The 22,322-nt window shown below is 57.0% G+C and overlaps 1 protein-coding gene across 1 annotated transcript in view; it reads right to left on the minus strand.

The window, feature by feature from the left end:
• LOC137316636 (linker for activation of T-cells family member 1-like) overlaps window positions 1–22,322 on the minus strand; it is a 128,303-nt gene that overhangs the window by 65,981 nt on the left and 40,000 nt on the right. Inside the window, exons 3-4 of the mRNA XM_067980479.1 lie at window positions 9,144–9,202; window positions 2,613–2,648 (exon numbers count right to left, since the gene is read on the minus strand). Coding sequence (XP_067836580.1) covers window positions 2,613–2,648; window positions 9,144–9,202 — 95 coding nt within the window. The remainder of the gene's footprint in view (window positions 1–2,612; window positions 2,649–9,143; window positions 9,203–22,322) is intronic.

Below are 22,322 nucleotides of genomic sequence, written 5' to 3' on the forward strand. Positions count from 1 at the left end.
ACACGCTAACAGACACTGGTGAACAAACACACGCTAACAGACACTGGTGAACAAACACACACTCACAGACACTGGTGAACAAACACACGCTCACAGACACTGGTGAACAAACACACGCTCACAGACACTGGTGAACAAACACACGCTAACAGACACTGGTGAACAAACACACGCTCACAGACACTGGTGAACAAACACACACTCACAGACACTGGTGAACAAACACACGCTCACAGACACTGGTGAACAAACACACGCTCACAGACACTGGTGAACAAACACACACTCACAGACACTGGTGAACAAACACACGCTCACAGACACTGGTGAACAAACACACGCTCACAGACACTGGTGAAGAAACACACACTCACAGACACTGGTGAACAAACACACGCTCACAGACACTGGTGAACAAACACACACTCACAGACACTGGTGAACAAACACATGCTCACAGACACTGGTGAACAAACACACGCTAACAGACACTGGTGAACAAACACACGCTCACAGACACTGGTGAACAAACACACACTCACAGACACTGGTGAACAAACACACGCTCACAGACACTGGTGAACAAACACACGCTCACAGACACTGGTGAACAAACACACCCTCACGGACACTGATGAACGAACACACGCTCACAGACACTGGTGAACAAACACACACTCACGGACACTGGTGAACGAACACACACTCACAGACACTGGTGAACAAACACACGCTCACAGACACTGGTGAAGAAACACACGCTCACAGACACTGGTGAACAAACACACACTCACGGACACTGATGAACGAACACACACTCACGGACACTGGTGAACAAACACACACTCACGGACACTGGTGAACACATACACAAACACACTCACGGACACTGGTGAACACACACACAAACACACTCACAGACACTGGTGAACAAACATACATACTTACAGACACTGGTGAACAAACACACACTCACAGACACTGGTGAACAAACACACACTCACTGACACTGGTGAACAAACACACACAAACGGACACTGGTGAACAAACACACATACTTAAGACACTGGTGAACAAACACACACTCACGGACACTAATGAACGAACACACACTCACTGACACTGGGGAACAAACACACACTCACAGACACTGGTGAACAAACACACACTCACGGACACTGGTGAACAAACATACATACTTTACATACTTACAGACACTGGTGAACAAACACACACTCACAGACACTGGTGAACAAACACACACTCACTGACACTGGTGAACAAACACACACAAACGGACACTGGTGAACAAACACACATACTTAAAGACACTGGTGAACAAACACACACTCATAGACACTGGTGAACAAACACACACTCACTGACACTGGTGAACAAACACACACTCACGGACACTGGTGAACAAACACACACTCACGGACACTGGTGAACAAACACACACTCACGGACACTGGTGAACAAACACACATACTTACAGACACTGGTGAACAAACACACACACTCACAGACACTGGTGAACAAACACACACTCATGGACACTGCTGAACAAACACACACTCACTGACACTAGTGAACAAACACACACTAACGGACACTGGTGAACAAACACACATACTTACAGACACTGGTGAACAAACACACACTCACGGACACTGGTGAACAAACACACATACCAACAGACACTGGTGAACAAACACACACTCACAGACACTGGTGAACAAACACACATACTTAAAGACACTGGTGAACAAACACACACTCACGGACACTGAAGAACGAACACACACTCACGGACACTGGTGAACAAACACACACTCACGGACACTGGTGAACAAACACACACTCACGGATACTGGTGAACAAACACACACATGCTCACAGACACTGGTGGACACACACACACTCACAGACACACACATACACTCACAGAGACACACACACACTCACAAACACTGGTGAACGCACACACACACGCGCACACACACACACACATACACTTGTGAACACACACACACTCACGGGCACTGGTGAACAAACACACACTCACGGGCACTGGTGAACAAACACACACTCACAGACACTGGTGAACACACACACACTCACGGGCACTGGTGAACACACACACAAACACACTCACGGACACTGGTGAACACACACACACACACACTCACAGACATTCGTGAAGACCACACACACACTCACAGACATACGTGAACACACAGACTCACGGACACACGAGAACACACGCACTCAGGGACACGCACACACTCATGGACACACGAGAACACACACATGCTCACTGACACACGTGAACTGACACACTCAAGGACACAGGTGAACACACACACTCATGGACACATACAGTCACTCTCTGACAGGCGTGAACACACACACCTACTCACCAATGCGAACACACGCACACCATGACACCCAATCCTTTCATCTCTGGGACCAGATCCAAACCCAGAGGCTGAGAGGTGCAAGGAACACAGTTCACTGTAACGTTATTGTATCGTGACTCTCTCAGTTTATTAATCACGGGTAACGTGACACAGCTTTCAAATATTCACCCAGAATAGATAAAATCTTACCCTTGAGATCCGTGTTTTCATAATTCGGCAAGCTCTCTACAAAGACAGAGCAGAATTAAAACATTAAATTCAACTCAACGGATAGAGAGAGACTGAGAGATTGGAGATAGAGAGAGAGAGAGAGACTGAGAGATTGGAGATAGAGAGAGAGAGACTGAGAGATTGGAGATAGAGAGAGAGAGACACTGAGGGATTGGAGATGGAGGGAGAGAGACACTGAGAGATTGGAGATAGAGAGAGGGAGACTGAGAGATTGGAGATAGAGAGAGCGAGACACTGAGGGATTGGAGATGGAGAGAGAGAGACTGAGAGATTGGAGATGGAGGGAGAGAGACACTGAGGGATTGGAGATGGAGGGAGAGAGACACTGAGGGATTGGAGATGGAGGGAGAGAGACACGAAGAGATTGGAGATGGAGGGAGAGAGAGACACTGAGGGATTGGAGATGGAGAGAGAGAGACTGAGAGATTGGAGATGGAGGGAGAGAGACACTGAGAGATTGGAGATGGAGGGAGCGAGACACTGAGAGATTGGAGATGGAGAGAGAGAGACTGAGAGATTGGAGATGGAGGGAAAGAGACACTGAGGGATTGGAGATGGAGGGAGAGAGACACTGAGGGATTGGAGATGGAGGGAGAGAGACACTGAGGGATTGGAGATGGAGGGAGAGAGACACGAAGAGATTGGAGATGGAGGGAGAGAGACACTGAGGGATTGGAGATAGAGAGAGAGACACTGAGGGATTGGAGATGGAGAGAGAGAGACTGAGAGATTGGAGATGGAGGGAGAGAGACACGAAGAGATTGGAGATGGAGAGAGAGACACTGAGGGATTGGAGATGGAGGGAGGGAGACACTGAGAGATTGGAGATAGAGAGAGAGACACTGAGGGATTGGAGATGGAGGGAGAGAGAGACTGAGAGATTGGAGATGGAGAGAGAGAGACTGAGAGATTGGAGATGGAGGGAGAGACTGAGGGATTGGAGATGGAGGGAAAGAGACACTGAGGGATTGGAGATGGAGGGAGAGAGACACTGAGGGATTGGAGATGGAGGGAGAGAGACACTGAGGGATTGGAGATGGAGGGAGAGAGACACTGAGGGATTGGAGATGGAGGGAGAGAGACACGAAGAGATTGGAGATGGAGGGAGAGAGACACTGAGGGATTGGAGATGGAGGGAAAGAGACACTGAGGGATTGGAGATGGAGGGAGAGAGACACTGAGGGATTGGAGATGGAGGGAGAGAGACACGAAGAGATTGGAGACGGAGAGAGAGACACTGAGGGATTGGAGATGGAGGGAGAGAGAGACTGAGGGATTGGAGATAGAGGGAGAGAGACACTGAGAGATTGGAGATGGAGGGAGAGAGACACTGAGAGATTGGAGATGGAGGGAGAGAGAGACTGAGAGATTGGAGATGGAGGGAGAGAGAGACATTGAGTGATTGGAGATGGAGGGAGAGGGAAACTGAGAGATTGGAGATGGAGGGAGAGACACTGAGGGATTGGAGATAGAGAGAGAGAGAAACTGAGAGATTGGAGATGGAGGGAGAGAGACACTGAGGGATTGGAGATGGAGGGAGAGAGACACTGAGAGATTGGAGATGGAGGGAGAGACACTGAGGGATTGGAGATGGAGGGAGAGAGACACTGAGAGATTGGAGATGGAGGGAGAGAGAGAGAGAGACTGAGAGATTGGAGATGGAGGGAGAGAGACACTGAGAGATTGGAGATGGAGGGAGGGAGACTGAGAGATTGGACATCGAGAGAGAGAGACACTGAGGGATTGGAGATGGAGGGAGTGAGACACTGAGGGATTGGAGATGGAGGGAGAGAGACACTGAGGGATTGGAGATGGAGGGAGAGACACTGAGGGATTGGAGATAGAGAGAGAGAGAAACTGAGGGATTGGAGATGGAGGGAGAGAGACACTGAGAGATTGGAGATGGAGGGAGGGAGACTGAGAGATTGGACATCGAGAGAGAGAGACACTGAGGGATTGGAGATGGAGGGAGTGAGACACTGAGGGATTGGAGATGGAGGGAGAGAGACACTGAGGGATTGGAGATGGAGGGAGAGACACTGAGGGATTGGAGATGGAGGGAGAGAGACACTGAGAGATTGGAGATGGAGGGAGGGAGACTGAGAGATTGGACATCGAGAGAGAGAGACACTGAGGGATTGGAGATGGAGGGAGTGAGACACTGAGGGATTGGAGATGGAGGGAGAGAGACACTGAGGGATTGGAGATGGAGGGAGAGAGAGTCTGAGGGATTGGAGATGGAGAGAGAGAGAGAGACTGAGAGATTGGAGATGGAGGGAGAGAGACACTGAGAGATTGGAGATGGAGGGAGCGAGACACTGAGAGATTGGAGATGGAGAGAGAGAGACTGAGAGATTGGAGATGGAGGGAAAGAGACACTGAGGGATTGGAGATGGAGGGAGAGAGACACTGAGGGATTGGAGATGGAGGGAGAGAGACACTGAGGGATTGGAGATGGAGGGAGAGAGACACGAAGAGATTGGAGATGGAGGGAGAGAGACACTGAGGGATTGGAGATAGAGAGAGAGACACTGAGGGATTGGAGATGGAGAGAGAGAGACTGAGAGATTGGAGATGGAGGGAGAGAGACACGAAGAGATTGGAGATGGAGAGAGAGACACTGAGGGATTGGAGATGGAGGGAGGGAGACACTGAGAGATTGGAGATAGAGAGAGAGACACTGAGGGATTGGAGATGGAGGGAGGGAGACACTGAGAGATTGGAGATAGAGAGAGAGACACTGAGGGATTGGAGATGGAGGGAGAGAGAGACTGAGAGATTGGAGATGGAGAGAGAGAGACTGAGAGATTGGAGATGGAGGGAGAGACTGAGGGATTGGAGATGGAGGGAAAGAGACACTGAGGGATTGGAGATGGAGGGAGAGAGACACTGAGGGATTGGAGATGGAGGGAGAGAGACACTGAGGGATTGGAGATGGAGGGAGAGAGACACTGAGGGATTGGAGATGGAGGGAGAGAGACACGAAGAGATTGGAGATGGAGGGAGAGAGACACTGAGGGATTGGAGATGGAGGGAAAGAGACACTGAGGGATTGGAGATGGAGGGAGAGAGACACTGAGGGATTGGAGATGGAGGGAGAGAGACACAAAGAGATTGGAGACGGAGAGAGAGTCACTGAGGGATTGGAGATGGAGGGAGAGAGAGACTGAGGGATTGGAGATAGAGGGAGAGAGACACTGAGAGATTGGAGATGGAGGGAGAGAGACACTGAGAGATTGGAGATGGAGGGAGAGAGAGACTGAGAGATTGGAGATGGAGGGAGAGAGAGACATTGAGTGATTGGAGATGGAGGTAGAGTGAGACTGAGAGATTGGAGATGGAGGGAGAGAGACACTGAGGGATTGGAGATGGAGGGAGAGGGAAACTGAGAGATTGGAGATGGAGGGAGAGACACTGAGGGATTGGAGATAGAGAGAGAGAGAAACTGAGAGATTGGAGATGGAGGGAGAGAGACACTGAGGGATTGGAGATGGAGGGAGAGAGACACTGAGAGATTGGAGATGGAGGGAGAGACACTGAGGGATTGGAGATGGAGGGAGAGAGACACTGAGAGATTGGAGATGGAGGGAGAGAGAGAGAGAGACTGAGAGATTGGAGATGGAGGGAGAGAGACACTGAGAGATTGGAGATGGAGGGAGGGAGACTGAGAGATTGGACATCGAGAGAGAGAGACACTGAGGGATTGGAGATGGAGGGAGTGAGACACTGAGGGATTGGAGATGGAGGGAGAGAGACACTGAGGGATTGGAGATGGAGGGAGAGACACTGAGGGATTGGAGATAGAGAGAGAGAGAAACTGAGGGATTGGAGATGGAGGGAGAGAGACACTGAGAGATTGGAGATGGAGGGAGGGAGACTGAGAGATTGGACATCGAGAGAGAGAGACACTGAGGGATTGGAGATGGAGGGAGTGAGACACTGAGGGATTGGAGATGGAGGGAGTGAGACACTGAGGGATTGGAGATGGAGGGAGAGAGACACTGAGGGATTGGAGATGGAGGGAGAGACACTGAGGGATTGGAGATGGAGGGAGAGAGACACTGAGAGATTGGAGATGGAGGGAGGGAGACTGAGAGATTGGACATCGAGAGAGAGAGACACTGAGGGATTGGAGATGGAGGGAGTGAGACACTGAGGGATTGGAGATGGAGGGAGAGAGACACTGAGGGATTGGAGATGGAGGGAGAGAGAGTCTGAGGGATTGGAGATGGAGAGAGAGAGAGAGACTGAGAGATTGGAGATGGAGGGAGAGAGACACTGGGGGTTTGGAGATGGAGGGAGAGAGAAGCTGAGGGATTGGAGATGGAGGGTGAGAGACACTGAGGGAGTGGAGATGGAGGGCGGGTGACGCTGAGAGATTGGAGATAGAGGGATAGACACTGAGGGATTGGAGATGGAGGGAGAGAGACACTGAGGGATTGGAGTTGGAGGGAGAGGGAAACTGAGAGATTGGAGTTGGAGGGAGTGAGAGACTGAGAGATTGGAGATGGAGAGAGAGAGACACTGAGAGATTGGAGATGGAGGGAGAGATACTGAGGGATTGGAGATGGAGGGAGAGAGACACTGAGGGATTGGAGATGGAGGGAGAGGGAAACTGAGAGATTGGAGTTGGAGGGAGTGAGAGACTGAGAGATTGGAGATGGAGGGAGAGAGGCACTGAGAGATTGGAGATGGAGGGAGAGACACTGAGGGATTGGAGATGGAGGGAGAGAGACACTGAGGGATTGGAGATGGAGGGAGAGAGAGACTGAGGGATTGGAGATGGAGGAAGAGACACTGAGGGATTGGAGATGGAGGGAGAGAGACATTGAGGGATTGGAGATGGAGGGAGAGAGACACTGAGGGATTGGAGATGGAGACAGAGAGACACTGAGGGATTGGAGATGGAGGGAGAGAGACACTGAGGGATTGGAGATGGAGAGAGAGAGACACTGAGAGATTGGAGATGGAGGGAGAGACACTGAGGGATTGGAGATGGAGGGAGAGAGAAACTGAGAGATTGCAGATGGAGGGAGAGACACTGAGGGATTGGAGATGGAGGGAGAGAGAAACTGAGAGATTGGAGATGGAGGGAGAGAGGCACTGAGAGATTGGAGATGGAGGGAGAGAGAGACTGAGGGATTGGAGATGGAGGGAGAGAGAGACTGAGGGATTGGAGATGGAGGGAGGGAGACACTGAGGGATTGGAGATGGAGGGAGATAGACACTGAGGGATTGGAGATGGAGGGAGAGAGACACTGAGTGATTGGAGATGGAGGGAGATAGACACTGAGGGAATGGAGATGGAGGGAGAGAGACTGAGGGATTGGAGATGGAGGGGGAGAGACACTGAGGGATTGGAGATGGAGGGAGTGAGAGACTGAGAGATTGGAGATGGAGAGAGAGAGACACTGAGAGATTGGAGATGGAGGGAGAGAGACACTGAGGGATTGGAGATGGAGGGAGAGAGAAACTGAGAGATTGGAGATGGAGGGAGAGACACTGAGGGATTGGAGATGGAGGGAGAGAGACACTGAGAGATTGGAGATGGAGAGAGAGAGACACTGAGGGATTGGAGATGGAGGGAGGGAGACATTGAGGGATTGGAGATGGAGGGAGAGAGACACTGAGGGATTGGAGATGGAGACAGAGAGACACTGAGGGATTGGAGATGGAGGGAGAGAGACACTGAGGGATTGGAGATGGAGAGAGAGAGACACTGAGAGATTGGAGATGGAGGGAGAGACACTGAGGGATTGGAGATGGAGGGAGAGAGAAACTGAGAGATTGGAGATGGAGGGAGAGACACTGAGGGATTGGAGATGGAGGGAGAGAGAAACTGAGAGATTGGAGATGGAGGGAGAGAGGCACTGAGAGATTGGAGATGGAGGGAGAGACACTGAGGGATTGGAGATGGAGGGAGAGAGAAACTGAGAGATTGGAGATGGAGGGAGAGAGGCACTGAGAGATTGGAGATGGAGGGAGAGAGAGACTGAGGGATTGGAGATGGAGGGAGAGAGAGACTGAGGGATTGGAGATGGAGGGAGGGAGACACTGAGGGATTGGAGATGGAGGGAGATAGACACTGAGGGATTGGAGATGGAGGGAGAGAGACACTGAGTGATTGGAGATGGAGGGAGAGAGACACTGAGGGAATGGAGATGGAGGGAGAGAGACTGAGGGATTGGAGATGGAGGGGGAGAGACACTGAGGGATTGGAGATGGAGGGAGTGAGAGACTGAGAGATTGGAGATGGAGAGAGAGAGACACTGAGAGATTGGAGATGGAGGGAGAGAGACACTGAGGGATTGGAGATGGAGGGAGGGAGACACTGAGGGATTGGAGAGGGAGGGAGGGAGACGCGGGCTGGGTGTGTCTGGTGAATTGCCGTGAATGGCCGGTCGAGGTCCTGGGGAAACCTGGCCATTCCTCGCTGCACTGTCGCAACTCTCTCAGTCCCTGGCCGTATCGACCCCCCTCGACACTCACCGTTATCCGACTCTTTCACCTCGAGGAGCGACGACCTCCGGCTGTTTGGGAGGGGCGATCTGGCGGAGGAGAAGAGAGGCAAACCGGTCGGAAGGGGCCATCGGAAAAATCTCCGTTCGAGGGCATCGTAGCTTCGCTCAATGCCCAGACTCGAGTCAGGTCCATCGCAACGAATGGGACGTCCGATAAACTCCCGCTCTGCACCCCCGATTCCCACAAACCCTCCTTCGCAGTTACCACCCTCTCCCTCTGTTACCCCCTCTCCCGCTGTTACCCCCCTCTCCCACTGTTACCCCCTCTCCCTCTGTTACCCCCTCTCTCCCACTGTTACCCCCTCTCCCTCTGTTACCCCCTCTCTCCCTCTGTTACCCCCTCTCCCGCTGTTACCCCCCTCTCCCTCTGTTACCCCCTCTCCCTCTGTTACCCCCTCTCCCTCTGTTACCCCCCTCTCCCTCTGTTACCCCCTCTCCCGCTGTTACCCCCTCTCCCTCTGTTACCCCCTCTCTCCCACTGTTACCCCTCTCTCCCACTGTTACCCCCTCTCCCACTGTTACCCCCCTCTCCCTCTGTTACCCCCCTCTCCCTCTGTTACCCCCCTCTCCCTCTGTTACCCCCCTCTCCCACTGTTACCCCCCTCTCTCCCTGTTACCCCTCTCTCCCACTGTTACCCCCTCTCCCACTGTTACCCCCTCTCTCCCACTGCTACCCCCTCTCCCCCAGTGTTAACCCCTCTCCCCCAGTGTTACCCCCTCTCCCACTGTTACCCCCTCTCTCCCTGTTACCCCCTCTCTCCCACTGCTACCCCCTCTCCCCCAGTGTTAACCCCTCTCCCACTGTTACCCGCCTCTCCCTCTGTTACCCCCCTCTCCCTCTGTTACCCCCTCTCTCTCTGTTACCCCCCTCTCCCACTGTTACCCCCTCTCCCCCTGTTACCCCCTCTCTCCCACTGCTACCCCCTCTCCCCCAGTGTTAACCCCTCTCCCCCAGTGTTACCCCCTCTCCCTCTGTTACCCCCTCTCCCTCTGTTACCCCCCTCTCCCACTGTTACCCACCTCTCTCCCTGTTACCCCCTCTCTCCCACTGCTACCCCCTCTCCCCCAGTGTTAACCCCTCTCCCCCAGTGTTACCCCCTCTCCCACTGTTACCCCCCTCTCCCTCTGTTACCCCCCTCTCTCTCTGTTACCCCCTCTCCCTCTGTTACCCCCCTCTCCCACTGTTACCCCCCTCTCTCCCTGTTACCCCCTCTCTCCCACTGTTACCCCCTCTTCCCCAGTGTTACCCCCCTCTCCCCCAGTGTTACCCCCTCTCCCACTGTTACCCCCCTCTCCCTCTGTTACCCCCCTCTCCCTCTGTTACCCCCCTCTCTCCCTGTTACCCCCTCTCTCCCACTGCTACCCCCTCTCCCCCAGTGTTAACCCCTCTCCCCCAGTGTTACCCCCTCTCCCACTGTTACCCCCTCTCCCCCTGTTACCCCCCTCTCCGTCTGTTACCCCCTCTCCCACTAATACCCCCTCCCCCACCGTTACCCCGTCTCCCTCCGTTACCCCCTCTCCCCCAGTGTTACCCCCCTCTCTCCCACTGTTACCCCCCTCTCTCCCGCCGTTACCCCCTCTCTCCCACTGTTACCCCCCTCTACCCCACTGTTACCCCCTCTCTCCCACTGTTACCCCCCTCTACCCCACTGTTACCCCCTCTCCCTCACTGTTACCCCCTCTCTCCCACTGTTAACCCCCCTCTCTCCCACTGTTACGCCCTCTCCCTCTGTTACCCCCCCTCTACCCCACTGTTACCCCCTCTCTCCCACTGTTACCCCCTCTCTCCCACTGTTACCCCCCTCTCCCTCACTGTTACCCCTCTCTCTCTGTTACCCCCCTCTCCCCCTCTGTTACCCCCTCTCCCCCACTGTTACCCCCTCTCCCGCTGTTACCCCCTCTCCCTCTGTTACCCCCTCTCCTGCTGTTACCCCCTCTCCCTCTGTTACCCCCTCTCCCCCCTGTTACCCCCTCTCCCGCTGTTACCCCCCTCTCCCCCACTGTTACCCCATCTCCCACTGTTACCCCCTCTCCTGTTGTTATCCCCGCTCCCCCGCTGTTGCCCCCTCTCCCCCGCTGTTACCCCCTCTCCCCGTTACCCCCTCTCCCGCTGTTACCCCCTCTCTCCCGCTTTTAACCCCTCTCCCCAACTGTTACCCTCTCCCCCCTGTTACCCCGCCTCTCCCACTGTTACCCCGCCTCTCCCGCTGTTACCCCCTCTCCCGCTGTTACCCCCTCTCCCCGACTGTTACCCTCTCCCCCCTGATACCCCCTCTCTCCCACTGTTACCCCCTCTCTCCCACTGTTACCCCTCTCCCCCAATGTTACCCCCTCTCCCGCCGTTACCCCCTCTCCCCCTGTTACCCCCTCTCCCCCTGTTACCCCCTCTCCCCCTGTTACCCCCTCTCCCTCTGTTACCCTCCTCTCCCTCTGTTACCCCCTCCCCCGTTGTTACCCCTCTCCCCCTGTTACCCTCTCTCCCACTGTTACCCCCTCCCCCGTTGTTACCCCTCCCCCACTGTTACCCTCTACCCCACTGTTACCCTCTCCCCCACTGTTACCCCCTCTCCCCCACTGTTACCCCCTCTCCCACTGTTTCCCCTCCCCCGCTGTTACCCCCCTCTCTCACTGTTACCCCCCTCCTGCTGTTCCCCCCTCTCCCACTGTTAACCCCTCTCCTGCTGTTCCCACTCTCCCTCTGTTACCCCCTCCCCCACTATTACCCCCTCTCACATTGTTACCCCCTTTCCCGCTGTTACCCCCTGTTACCCCCCTTCCCCGCTGTTACCCCCTCTCCCTCTGTTACCCCCTCTCCCGCTGTTACCCCCTCTCTCCCACTGTTACCCACCTCTCCCCCGCTGTTACCCCCTCTCCCTCTGTTACCCCCCTCTCCCCCACTGTTAACCCCTGTACCTCTGTTACCCCCTCTCCCTCTGTTACGCCCTCTCCCCTGCTGTTACCCCCTCTCCCATTGTTACCCCCCTCCCGCTGTTATCCTCTCTCCCTCTTTTACCCCCTCTCCCCCCCTGTTACCCCCTCTCCCGCTGTTCCCCCTCTCCCGCTTTTCCCCCTCTCCTGCTGTTACCCCCTCTCCCATTGTTACCCCCTCCCTCTGTTATCCTCTCTCCCTCTTTTACCCCCTCTCTCCCACTGTTACCCCCCTCTTCCCTGCTGTTACCCCCTCTCCCTCTGTTACCCCTATCCCCCGCTGTTACCCTCTCCCCCACTGTTACCCCTCTCCCTCTGTTAAGCCCCACCTCACCTGTTACCCTCTCTCCCCCTGTTACCCCCTCTCCACCACAGTTACCCCCTCCCCCATTGTTACCCCCTCCCACTATTACCCCCTCTCCCACTGTTACCCCCTCTCCCACTGTTTCCCCCTCCCCCACAGTTACCCCCTCCCCCATTGTTACCCCCTCCCACTATTACCCCCTCTCCCACTATTATCCCCTCTCCCGCTGTTACCCCCTGTTACCCCCTTCCCTGCTGTTGCATCCTCTCCCTCTGTAACCCCCTCTCCCACTATTACCCCCTCTCCCTATGTAACCCCCCTCTCCTCAACTGTTACCCCCTCTCCCCCTGTTACCCCCTCTCCCCCACTGTTAACCCCTCTCCCGCCGTTACCCCCTCTCCCCCTGTTACCCTCTCTCTCCCCCTGTTACCCCCTCTCCCTCTGTTACCCCCTCTCTCCCGCTGTTACCCCCCTCTCCCTCTGTTACCCCCTCCCCCGTTGTTACCCCTCTCCCCTTGTTACCCTCTCTCCCACTGTTACCCTCTCCCCCACTGTTACCCCCTCTCCCCCACTGTTACCCCCTCTCCCACTGTTTCCCCTCCCCCGCTGTTACCCCCCTCTCTCACTGTTACTCCCCTCCTGCTGTTCCCCCCTCTCCCTCTGTTACCCCCCTCTCCCTCTGTTACTCCCTCTCCATCTGTTACCCCCTCTCCCCCTCTGTTACCCCCTCTCCCACTATTACCCGTCTCCCCCACTGTTACCCCCACTCCCGCTGTTACCCCCTCTCCCACTGTTACCCCCCTCTCCCACTGTTACCCCCTCTCCCGCTGTTACCCCCCTCTCCCGCTGTTACCCCCTCTCCCCCACTGTTACCCCTTCTGTCCCACTGTTACCCCCTCTCTCCCACTATTACCCCCTCTCCCCCACTGTTACCCCCACTCCCGCTGTTACCCCCTCTCCCCCACTGTTACCCCTTCTGTCCCACTGTTACCCCCTCTCTCCCACTATTACCCCCTCTCTCCCACTATTACCCCTCTCCTTCTGTTACCCCCTCTCCCACTATTACCCCCTCTCCCCTGTTAACCCCTCTCCCTCTGTTACCCCCTCTCCCCGCTGTTACCCCCTCTGTCCCACTGTTACCCTCTCCCCCACTGTTACCCCCTCTCCCCCACTGTTACCCCCTCTCCCACTGTTTCCCCTCCCCCGCTGTTACCCCCCTCTCTCACTGTTACTCCCCTCCTGCTGTTCCCCCCTCTCCCACTGTTAACCCCTCTCCTGCTGTTCCCACTCTCCCTCTGTTACCCCCTCCCCCACTGTTACCCCCTCTCCCTCTGTTACCCCCTCTCCCACTATTACCCCCTCTCACGTTGTTACCCCCCTTCCCCGCTGTTACCCCCTCTCCCTCTGTTACCCCCTCTCTCCCACTGTTACCCACCTCTCCCCCGCTGTTACCCCCTCTCCCTCTGTTACCCCCTCTCCCCTGCTGTTACCCCCCTCTCCCATTGTTACCCCCCTCCCGCTGTTATCCTCTCTCCCTCTTTTACCCCCTCTCCCCCCCTGTTACCCCCTCTCCCGCTGTTCCCCCTCTCCCGCTTTTCCCCCTCTCCTGCTGTTACCCCCCTCTCCCATTGTTACCCCCCTCCCTCTGTTATCCTCTCTCCCTCTTTTACCCCCTCTCTCCCACTGTTACCCCCTCTTCCCCGTTGTTACCCCTCTCCCTCTGTTAAGCCCCACCTCACCTGTTACCCTCTCTCCCCCTGTTACCCCCTCTCCCCCACAGTTACCCCCTCCCCCATTGTTACCCCCTCCCACTATTACACCCTCTATCCCACTATTACCCCCTCTCCCACTGTTACCCCCTCTCCCACTGTTTCCCCCTCCCCCACAGTTACCCCCTCCCCCATTGTTACCCCCTCCCACTATTACCCCCTCTCCCACTATTACCCCCTCTCCCACTGTTACCCCCTCTCCCACTGTTTCCCCCTCCCCCACAGTTACCCCCTCCCCCATTGTTACCCCCTCCCACTATTACCCCCTCTCCCACTGTTACCCCCTCCCACTGTTACCCCCCTCTCCCACTGTTACCCCCTCCCCCATTGTTACCCCCTCCCACTGTTACCCCCTCTTCCCTGCTGTTACCCTCTCCCCCACTGTTACCCCTTCCCCGTTGTTACCCCTCTCTCTCTGTTAAGCCCCACCTCACCTGTTACCCCCTCTCCCACTGTTAGCCCCCTCTCCCACTATTATCCCCTCTCCCGCTGTTACCCCCTTCCCTGCTGTTACATCCTCTCCCTCTGTAACCCCCCTCTCCCACTATTACCCCCTCTCCCTATGTAACCCCCCTCTCCTCAACTGTTACCCCCTCTCCCTCTGTTACCCCCTCTCCCCAACTGTTACCCCCCTCTCCCTCTGTTACCCCCTCTCCCTCTGTTACCCCCTCTCCCCCGCTGTTACCCCCCTCTCCCTCTGTTACTCCCTCTCCCACTATTACCCCCTCTCACGCTGTTACCTCCCTCTCCCGCTGTAACCCCCTCTCTCCCCCTGTTACCCCCTCTCCCGCTGTTCCCCCTCTCCCGCTTTTCCCCCTCCTCCTGCTGTTACCCCCTCTCCCATTGTTACCCCCCTCTCCCACTGTTACCCCCTCTTCCCTGCTGTTACCCCCTCTCCCTCTGTTACCCCTATCCCCCGCTGTTACCCTCTCCCCCACTGTTACCCCTTTCCCGTTGTTACCCCTCTCCCTCTGTTAAGCCCCACCTCACCTGTTACCCTCTCTCCCCCTGTTACCCACTCTCCCCCACAGTTACCCCCTCCCCCATTGTTACCCCCCTCCCCCATTGTTACCCCCTCTCCCACTGTTACCCCCTCTCCCACTGTTTCCCCCTCCCCCACAGTTACCCCCTCCCCCATTGTTACCCCCTCCCACTTTTACCCCCTCTCCCCCGCTGTTACCCCCCTCTCCCACTGTTACCCCCCTCTCCCACTGTGACCCCCTCTCCCGCTGTTACCCCGTTACCCCCTTCCCTGCTGTTACATCCTCTCCCTCTGTTACCCCCTCCCCCACTGTTACCCCCCTCTCCCTCTGTTACCCCCTCTCTCCCACTGTTACCCCCTCTCCCACTGTTACCACCTCTCCCCCACTGTTACCCCCTCTCCCACTGTTACCACCTCTCCCACTGTTTCCCCCTCCCCCACTGTTACCCCTCTCTCCCACTATTACCCCCTCTCCCTATGTTACCCCCTCTCCCCAACTGTTACCCCCTCTCCCTCTGTTACCCCCTCCCCCACTGTTACCCCCCTCTCCCACTATTACCCCCTCTCCCTATGTTACCCCCTCTCCCCAACTGTTACCCCCTCTCCCTATGTTACCCCCTCTCCCCAACTGTTACCCCCTCTCCCACTATTACCCCCTCTCCCACTGTTACCCCCTCTCCCCCGCTGTTACCCCCTCTCCCTCTGTTACCCCCTCCCCCACTGTTAACCCCCTCTACCACTGTTACCCCCCTCTCCCTCTGTTACTCCCTCTCCCACTATTACCCCCTCTCACGCTGTAACCCCCTCTCTCCCCCGATTACCCCCTTCCCCGCTGTTACCCCCTCTCCCTCTGTAACCCCCCCTCTCCCGCTGTTACCCCCTCTCCCGCTGTTACACCCTCTCCCTCTGTAACCCCCTCTCTCCCGCTGTTACCCCCCTCTCCCGCTGTTACCCCCTCTCCCCCTGTTACCCCCTCTCCCACTGTTACCCCCTCTCCCTCTGTTACCCCCCTCTCCCTCTGTTACTCCCTCTCCATCTGTTACCCCCTCTCCCCCTCTGTTACCCCCTCTCCCACTATTACCCCGTCTCCCCCACTGTTACCCCCACTCCCGCTGTTACCCCCTCTCCCACTGTTACCCCCTCTCCCACTGTTACCCCCTCTCCCGCTGTTACCCCCTCTCCCCCACTGTTACCCCTTCTGTCCCACTGTTACCCCCTCTCTCCCTCTGTTACCCCCTCTCTCCCACTATTACCCCTCTCCCGCTGTTACCCCCTCTCCCCCACTGTTACCCCTTCTGTCCCACTGTTACCCCCTCTCTCCCTCTGTTACCCCCTCTCTCCCACTATTACCCCTCTCCCGCTGTTACCCCCTCTCCCGCTGTTACCACCCCTCCTTCTGTTACCCCCTCTCCCACTATTACCCCCTCTCCTCTGTTAACCCCTCTCCCTCTGTTACCCCCTCTCCCCCACTGTTACCACCTCTCCCACTATTACCCTCTCCCCCACTGTTACCCCCTCTCCCCCTGTTACCCCATCTCCCTCACTGTTACCCCCCTCTCCCCGCTGATACCCCGTCTGTCCCACTGTTACCCCCTCTCCTCTGTTAACCCCTCTCCCTCTGTTACCCCCTGTCCCCCACTGTTACCCTCTCTCCCACTATTACCCTCTCTCCCGCTGTTACCCTCTCCCCCACTGTTACTCCCTCTCCCACTATTACCCTCTCTCTCTGTTACCCCCCCTCCTTCTGTTACCCCCTCTCCCACTATTACCCCCTATCCCCTGTTAACCTCTCTCCCGCTGTTACCCCCTCTCCCCCACTGTTAGCCCCTCTCCCTCTGATAACACCCTCTCCCACTATTACCCCCTCTCCCTCTGTTACCCCCTCTCTCCCTCTGTTACACCCCTCCCTCTGTTACCCCTCTCTCCCACTATTACCCCCTCTCCCTCTGTTACCCCCTCTCCCCCACTGTTACCCCCTCTCCCACTATTACCCCCTCTCCCTCTGTTACCCCTCTCTCCCTCTGTTACCCCCCTCTCCCTCTGTTACCCCCTCTCCCTCTGTTACACCCTCTCTCCTGCTGTTACCCCCTCTCCCACTGTTACCCCCCTCTCCCCCTGTTACCCTCTCTCTCACTTTTACCCCCTCTCCCACTGTTATCCCTCTCTCTCACTATTACCCCCTCTCCCACTGTTACCCCCTCTCTCCCACTATTACCCTCTCTCCCACTGTTACCCCCTCTCTCCCACTGTTACCCCCTCTCCCACTGTTACCCCCTCTCTCCCACTGTTACCCCCTCTCCCACTGTTACTCCCACTGTTACCCCCTCTCTCCTGCTGTTACGCCCTCTCCCACTGTTAACCCCCTCTCCCACTGTTACCCCCTCTCCCACTGTTACCCCCTCTCCCTCTGTTACCCTCTCTCCCCCTGTTACCCCCCTCTCCCCCTGTTACCCCCTCTCCCCCAGTGTTACCCCCTCTCCTCCACTGTTACCCCCCTCTCTCCCGCTGTTACCCCCTCCCTCCCTCTGATACCCCCTCTCCCTCTGTTACCCCTCTCTCCCACTATTACCCCCTCTCCCTCTGTAACCCCCCTCTCCCCCACTGTTACCCCCTCTCTCCCACTGTTACCCCATCTCTCCCTCTGTTACCCCTCTCTCCCACTATTACCCCCTCTCCCTCTGTAACCCCCCTCTCCCCCACTGTTACCCCCTCTCTCCGACTATTACCCCATCTCTGCCTCTGTTACCCCCCTCTCTCACTTTTAACCCCTCTCCCCCTGTTACCCTCTCTCTCACTTTTACCCCCTCTCCCACTGTTATCCCTCTCTCTCACTATTACCCCCTCTCCCACTGTTACCCCCTCTCTCCCACTATTACCCCCTCTCCCACTATTACCCCCTCTCCCTCTGTTACCCCCTCTCCCCCACTGTTACCCCCTCTCCCACTATTACCCCCTCTCCCTCTGTTACCCCTTTCTCTCGCTGTTACCCACTCTCCCGCTGTTACCCCCTCTCTCTCTGTTACCCCCTCTCCCGCTATTACTCCTTCTCTCCCACTGTTACCCCCTCTCTCTCTGTTACCCTCTTCTCCCCCGTTACCCCCTCTCTCCCGCTGTTACCCCCCTCTCCCCTGCTGTTACCCACTCCCTCCCTCTGTTACCCCCTCTCCCACGCTGTTACCCCTCCCCCATTGTTACCCCCTCTCCCCGTTACCCCCTTGCCCCCTGTTACCCCCCTCTCCCACTGTTATCCCTCTCTCCCACTGTTGCCCCCTCTCCCCCAGTGTTACCCCCTCTCCCCCACTGTCACCCCCTCTCCCCTACTCTTACCCCCTCCCCCACTGTTACCCCACTCTCTCCCACTGTTACCCCCTCTCTCCCACTGTTACCCCCCTCTCCCCCAGTGTTACCCCCTCTCCCCCGCTGTATCCCCCTCTCCCCCAATGTTACCCCCTCTCTCTCACTGTTACACCCTCCCCCACTGTTACCCCCTCTCCCACTGTTACCCCCACTCCCACTATTACCCCTCTCACTCTGTTACCCCCTCTCCCTCTGTTACCCCCTCTCCCGCTGTTACCCCCTCTCCCGCTGTTACCCCCTCTCTCTCTGTTACCCCCTCTCCTGCTGTTACCCCTCTCCCGCTGTTACCCCTCTCCCACTGTTACCCCCCTCCCCCACACTGTTACCTCCTCGCCCCCTGTTACCCCCTCTCTCCTGCTGTTACCCCCTGCCTCCCTCTGTTACCCCCTCTCCCTCTGTTACCCCCTCTCTCCCTCTGTTACCCCTCTCTCCCACTATTACCCCCTCTCCCTCTGTAACCCCCCTCTCCCCCACTGTTACCCCCTCTCTCCCACTGTTACCCCCTCTCTCCCTCTGTTACCCCCTCTCTCCCGCTGTTACCCCCTCCCTCCCTCTGTTACCCCCCTCTCCCTCTGTTACCCCCTCTCCCACTATTAGCCCCTCTCCCTCTGTTACCCCCCTCTCCCTCACTGTTACCCCCCTCTCCCTCTGTTACCCCTTTCTCCCTCTGTTAACCCCTCTCACTCTGTTACCCCCTCTTTCCCGCTGTTACCCACTCTCCAACTGTTACCCCCCTCTCCCGCTGTTACCCCCTCTCCCACTGTTACCCCCCTCTCCCTGCTGTTACCCCCACTCCCCCACTGTTACCCCCCTCTCCGAATATTACCCCCTCTTTCCCGCTGTTACCCACTCTCCAACTGTTACCCCCTCTCCCACTGTGACCCCCTCTCCCACTGTGACCCCCTCTCTCCCACTGTTACCCCCTCTCCCTCTGTTACCCCCTCTCCGACTGTTACCCCATCTCCCTCACTGTTACCCTCTCTCCCACTGTTAACCCCTCTCCCCCTGTTACCCCCTCTCCCTCTGTTACCCCCTCTCTCCCACTTTTACCCCACTCTCCCGCTGTTACCCTCTCCCACTGTTACCCCCTCTCCCTCTGTTACCCCCTCTCCCACTATTACCCCCTCGCCCCCTGTTACCCTCTCTCCCCCTGTTACCCCCTCTCCCACTGTTACCCCCTCTCCCGCTGTTACCCCCCTCTCCCCCTGTTACCCCATCTCCCTCACTGTTACCCCCTCTCCCCGCTGTTATCCCCTCTCCCCCACTGTTACCCCCTCTCCCCCACTGTTACCCCCTCTCCCACTGTTACCCCCCTCTCCCACTGTTACCCCATCTCCCCCTGTTAACCCCTCTCCCTCTGTTACCCCCTCTCCCACTGTTACCCCCTCTCCCTCTGTTACCCCCTCTCTCCAACTTTTACCCCACTCTCCCTCACTGTTACCCCCTCTCCCCGCTGTTACCCCCTCTCTCCCACTGTTACCCCCTCTCCCCCACTGTTACCCCTCTCTCCCCCTGTTTCACCCTCTCCCTCTGTTACCCCCTCTCCCACTATTACCCTCTCTCCCACTGTTACCCCCTCTCCCCGTAACCCTCTCTCCCCCTGTTACCCCCTCTCCCGCTGTTACCCCCTCTCCCCCTGTTACCCCCTCTCCCACTGTTACCCCCTCTCCCCGCTGTTACCCCCTCTCTCCCACTGTTACCCCCTCTCCCCCACTGTTACCCCCCTCTTCCACTATTACCCTGTCTCCCTCTGTTAGCCCCTCTCTCCCACTTTTACCCCACTTTCCCACTATTACCCCACTCTCCCTCTGTTACCCCTTCTCCCACTGTTACCCTCTCTCCCCCTGTTACCCCCTCTCCCACTGTTACCCCCTCGCCCCCTGTTACCCCCTCTCTTCCCCTGTTACCCCCCTCCCCCTGTTACCCCCCTCTCCCCCAGTGTTATCCCCTCTCCCCCACTGTTACCCCCTCTCCCCCGCTGTTACCCCCTCCCTCCCTCTGTTACCCCCTCCCCCACTGTTACACCCTCTCTCCCACTGTTACCCCCCTCTCCCACTGTTACCCCCTCTCTTCCCCTGTTACCCCCCTCCCCCTGTTACCCCCCTCTCCCCCAGTGTTATCCCCTCTCCCCCACTGTTACCCCCTCTCCCCCGCTGTTACCCCCTCCCTCCCTCTGTTACCCCCTCCCCCACTGTTACACCCTCTCTCCCACTGTTACCCCCCTCTCCCCCAGTGTTACCGCCCTCTCCCCCTCTGTTACCCCCTCTCCCATTATTACCACATCTCCCCCGCTGTTACCCCCTTTCCCGCTGTTACCCCCCCTCTCCACCTCTGTTACCCCCTCTCCCTCACTGTTACCCCCTCTCCCCCACTATTACCCCCTCTCCCCCACTGATACCCCCTCTCCCGCTGTTACCCCCTCTCCCCCACTGTTACCCCCTCTCCCACTGTTACCCCCTCTCCCCGTTACCCCATCTCCCTCACTGTTACCCCCTCTCCCCGCTGTTACCCTCTCTGTCCCACTATTACCCCCTCTCCCACTGTTACCATCTCTCTCACTATTACCCCCTCTCCCACTGTTACCCCCTCTCTCCCACTGTTACCCTCTCTCTCCCACTGTTACCCCCTCTCTCCCACTGTTACCCCCCTCTCCCACTGTTACCCTCTCTCTCCCACTGTTACCCTCTCTCTCCCACTGTTAACCCATCTCTCCCACTGTTACCCCCCTCTCCCACTGTTACCCCCTCTCTCCCACTGTTACCCCCCTCTCTCCCACTATTACCCCCTCTCCCACTGTTACCCCCTCTCTCCCACTATTACCCCCTCTCCCACTGTTAACCCCCCTCTCCCACTGTTACCCCCCTCTCCCACTGTTAACCCCCTCTCCCACTGTTACCCCCTCTCCCACTGTTACCCCCTCTCCCTCTGTTACCCTCTCTCCCCCTGTTACCCCCTCTCCCACTGCTACCCCCTCTCCCCGTTACCCCCTCGCCCCCTGTTACCCTCTCTCCCCCTGTTACCCCCTCTCCCACTGTTACCCCCTCTCCCACTGTTACCCCCCTCTCCCGCTGTTACCCCCCTCTCCCGCTGTTACCCCCTCTCCCACTGTTACCCCTCTCCCTCTGTTAACCCCTCTCCCTCACTGTTACCCCCTCTCCCACTGTTACCAACTCCCCCACTGTTACCCCTCTCCCACTGTTACCCCCTCTCCCACTGTTACCCCTCTCCCTCTGTTACCCCCCCTCTCCCACTGTTACCCCTCTCCCTCTGTTACCCCCTCTCTCCCTCTGTTACCACCTCTCCGACTGTCACCCCCTCTCCCCCACTGTCACCCCCTCTCCCACTGTTACCCCCTCTCTCCTGCTGTTACCCTCCTCTCCCTCTGTTACCCCCTCTCCCCCTCTGTTCCCCCCTCTCCCACTATTAACCCCTCTCCCCCGCTGTTACCCCCTCTCCTGCTGTTACCCCCCTCTCCCCCTCTGTTACCCCCTAACCCCCACTAATACCCCCTCTCCCCCACTGTTACCCCCTCTCCCGCTGTTACCCCCTCTCCCCCTGTTACCCCATCTCCCTCACTGTTACCCCCTCTCCCCGCTGTTACCCCCTCTGTCCCACTGTTACCCCCTCTCCCCCACTGTTACCCCCTCTCCCACTGTTACCCCCCTCTCCCCGTTACCCCATCTCCCTCACTGTTACCCCCTCTCCCCGCTGTTACCCTCTCTGTCCCACTGTTATGCCCTCTACCCCACTGTTACCCCCTCTCCCACTGTTACCCCCTCTCCCACTGTTACCCTCACTTCCCCTGTT

Source organism: Heptranchias perlo, unplaced genomic scaffold (genome assembly GCF_035084215.1).
Source record: "Heptranchias perlo isolate sHepPer1 unplaced genomic scaffold, sHepPer1.hap1 HAP1_SCAFFOLD_593, whole genome shotgun sequence".
NCBI lineage: Eukaryota > Metazoa > Chordata > Chondrichthyes > Hexanchiformes > Hexanchidae > Heptranchias > Heptranchias perlo.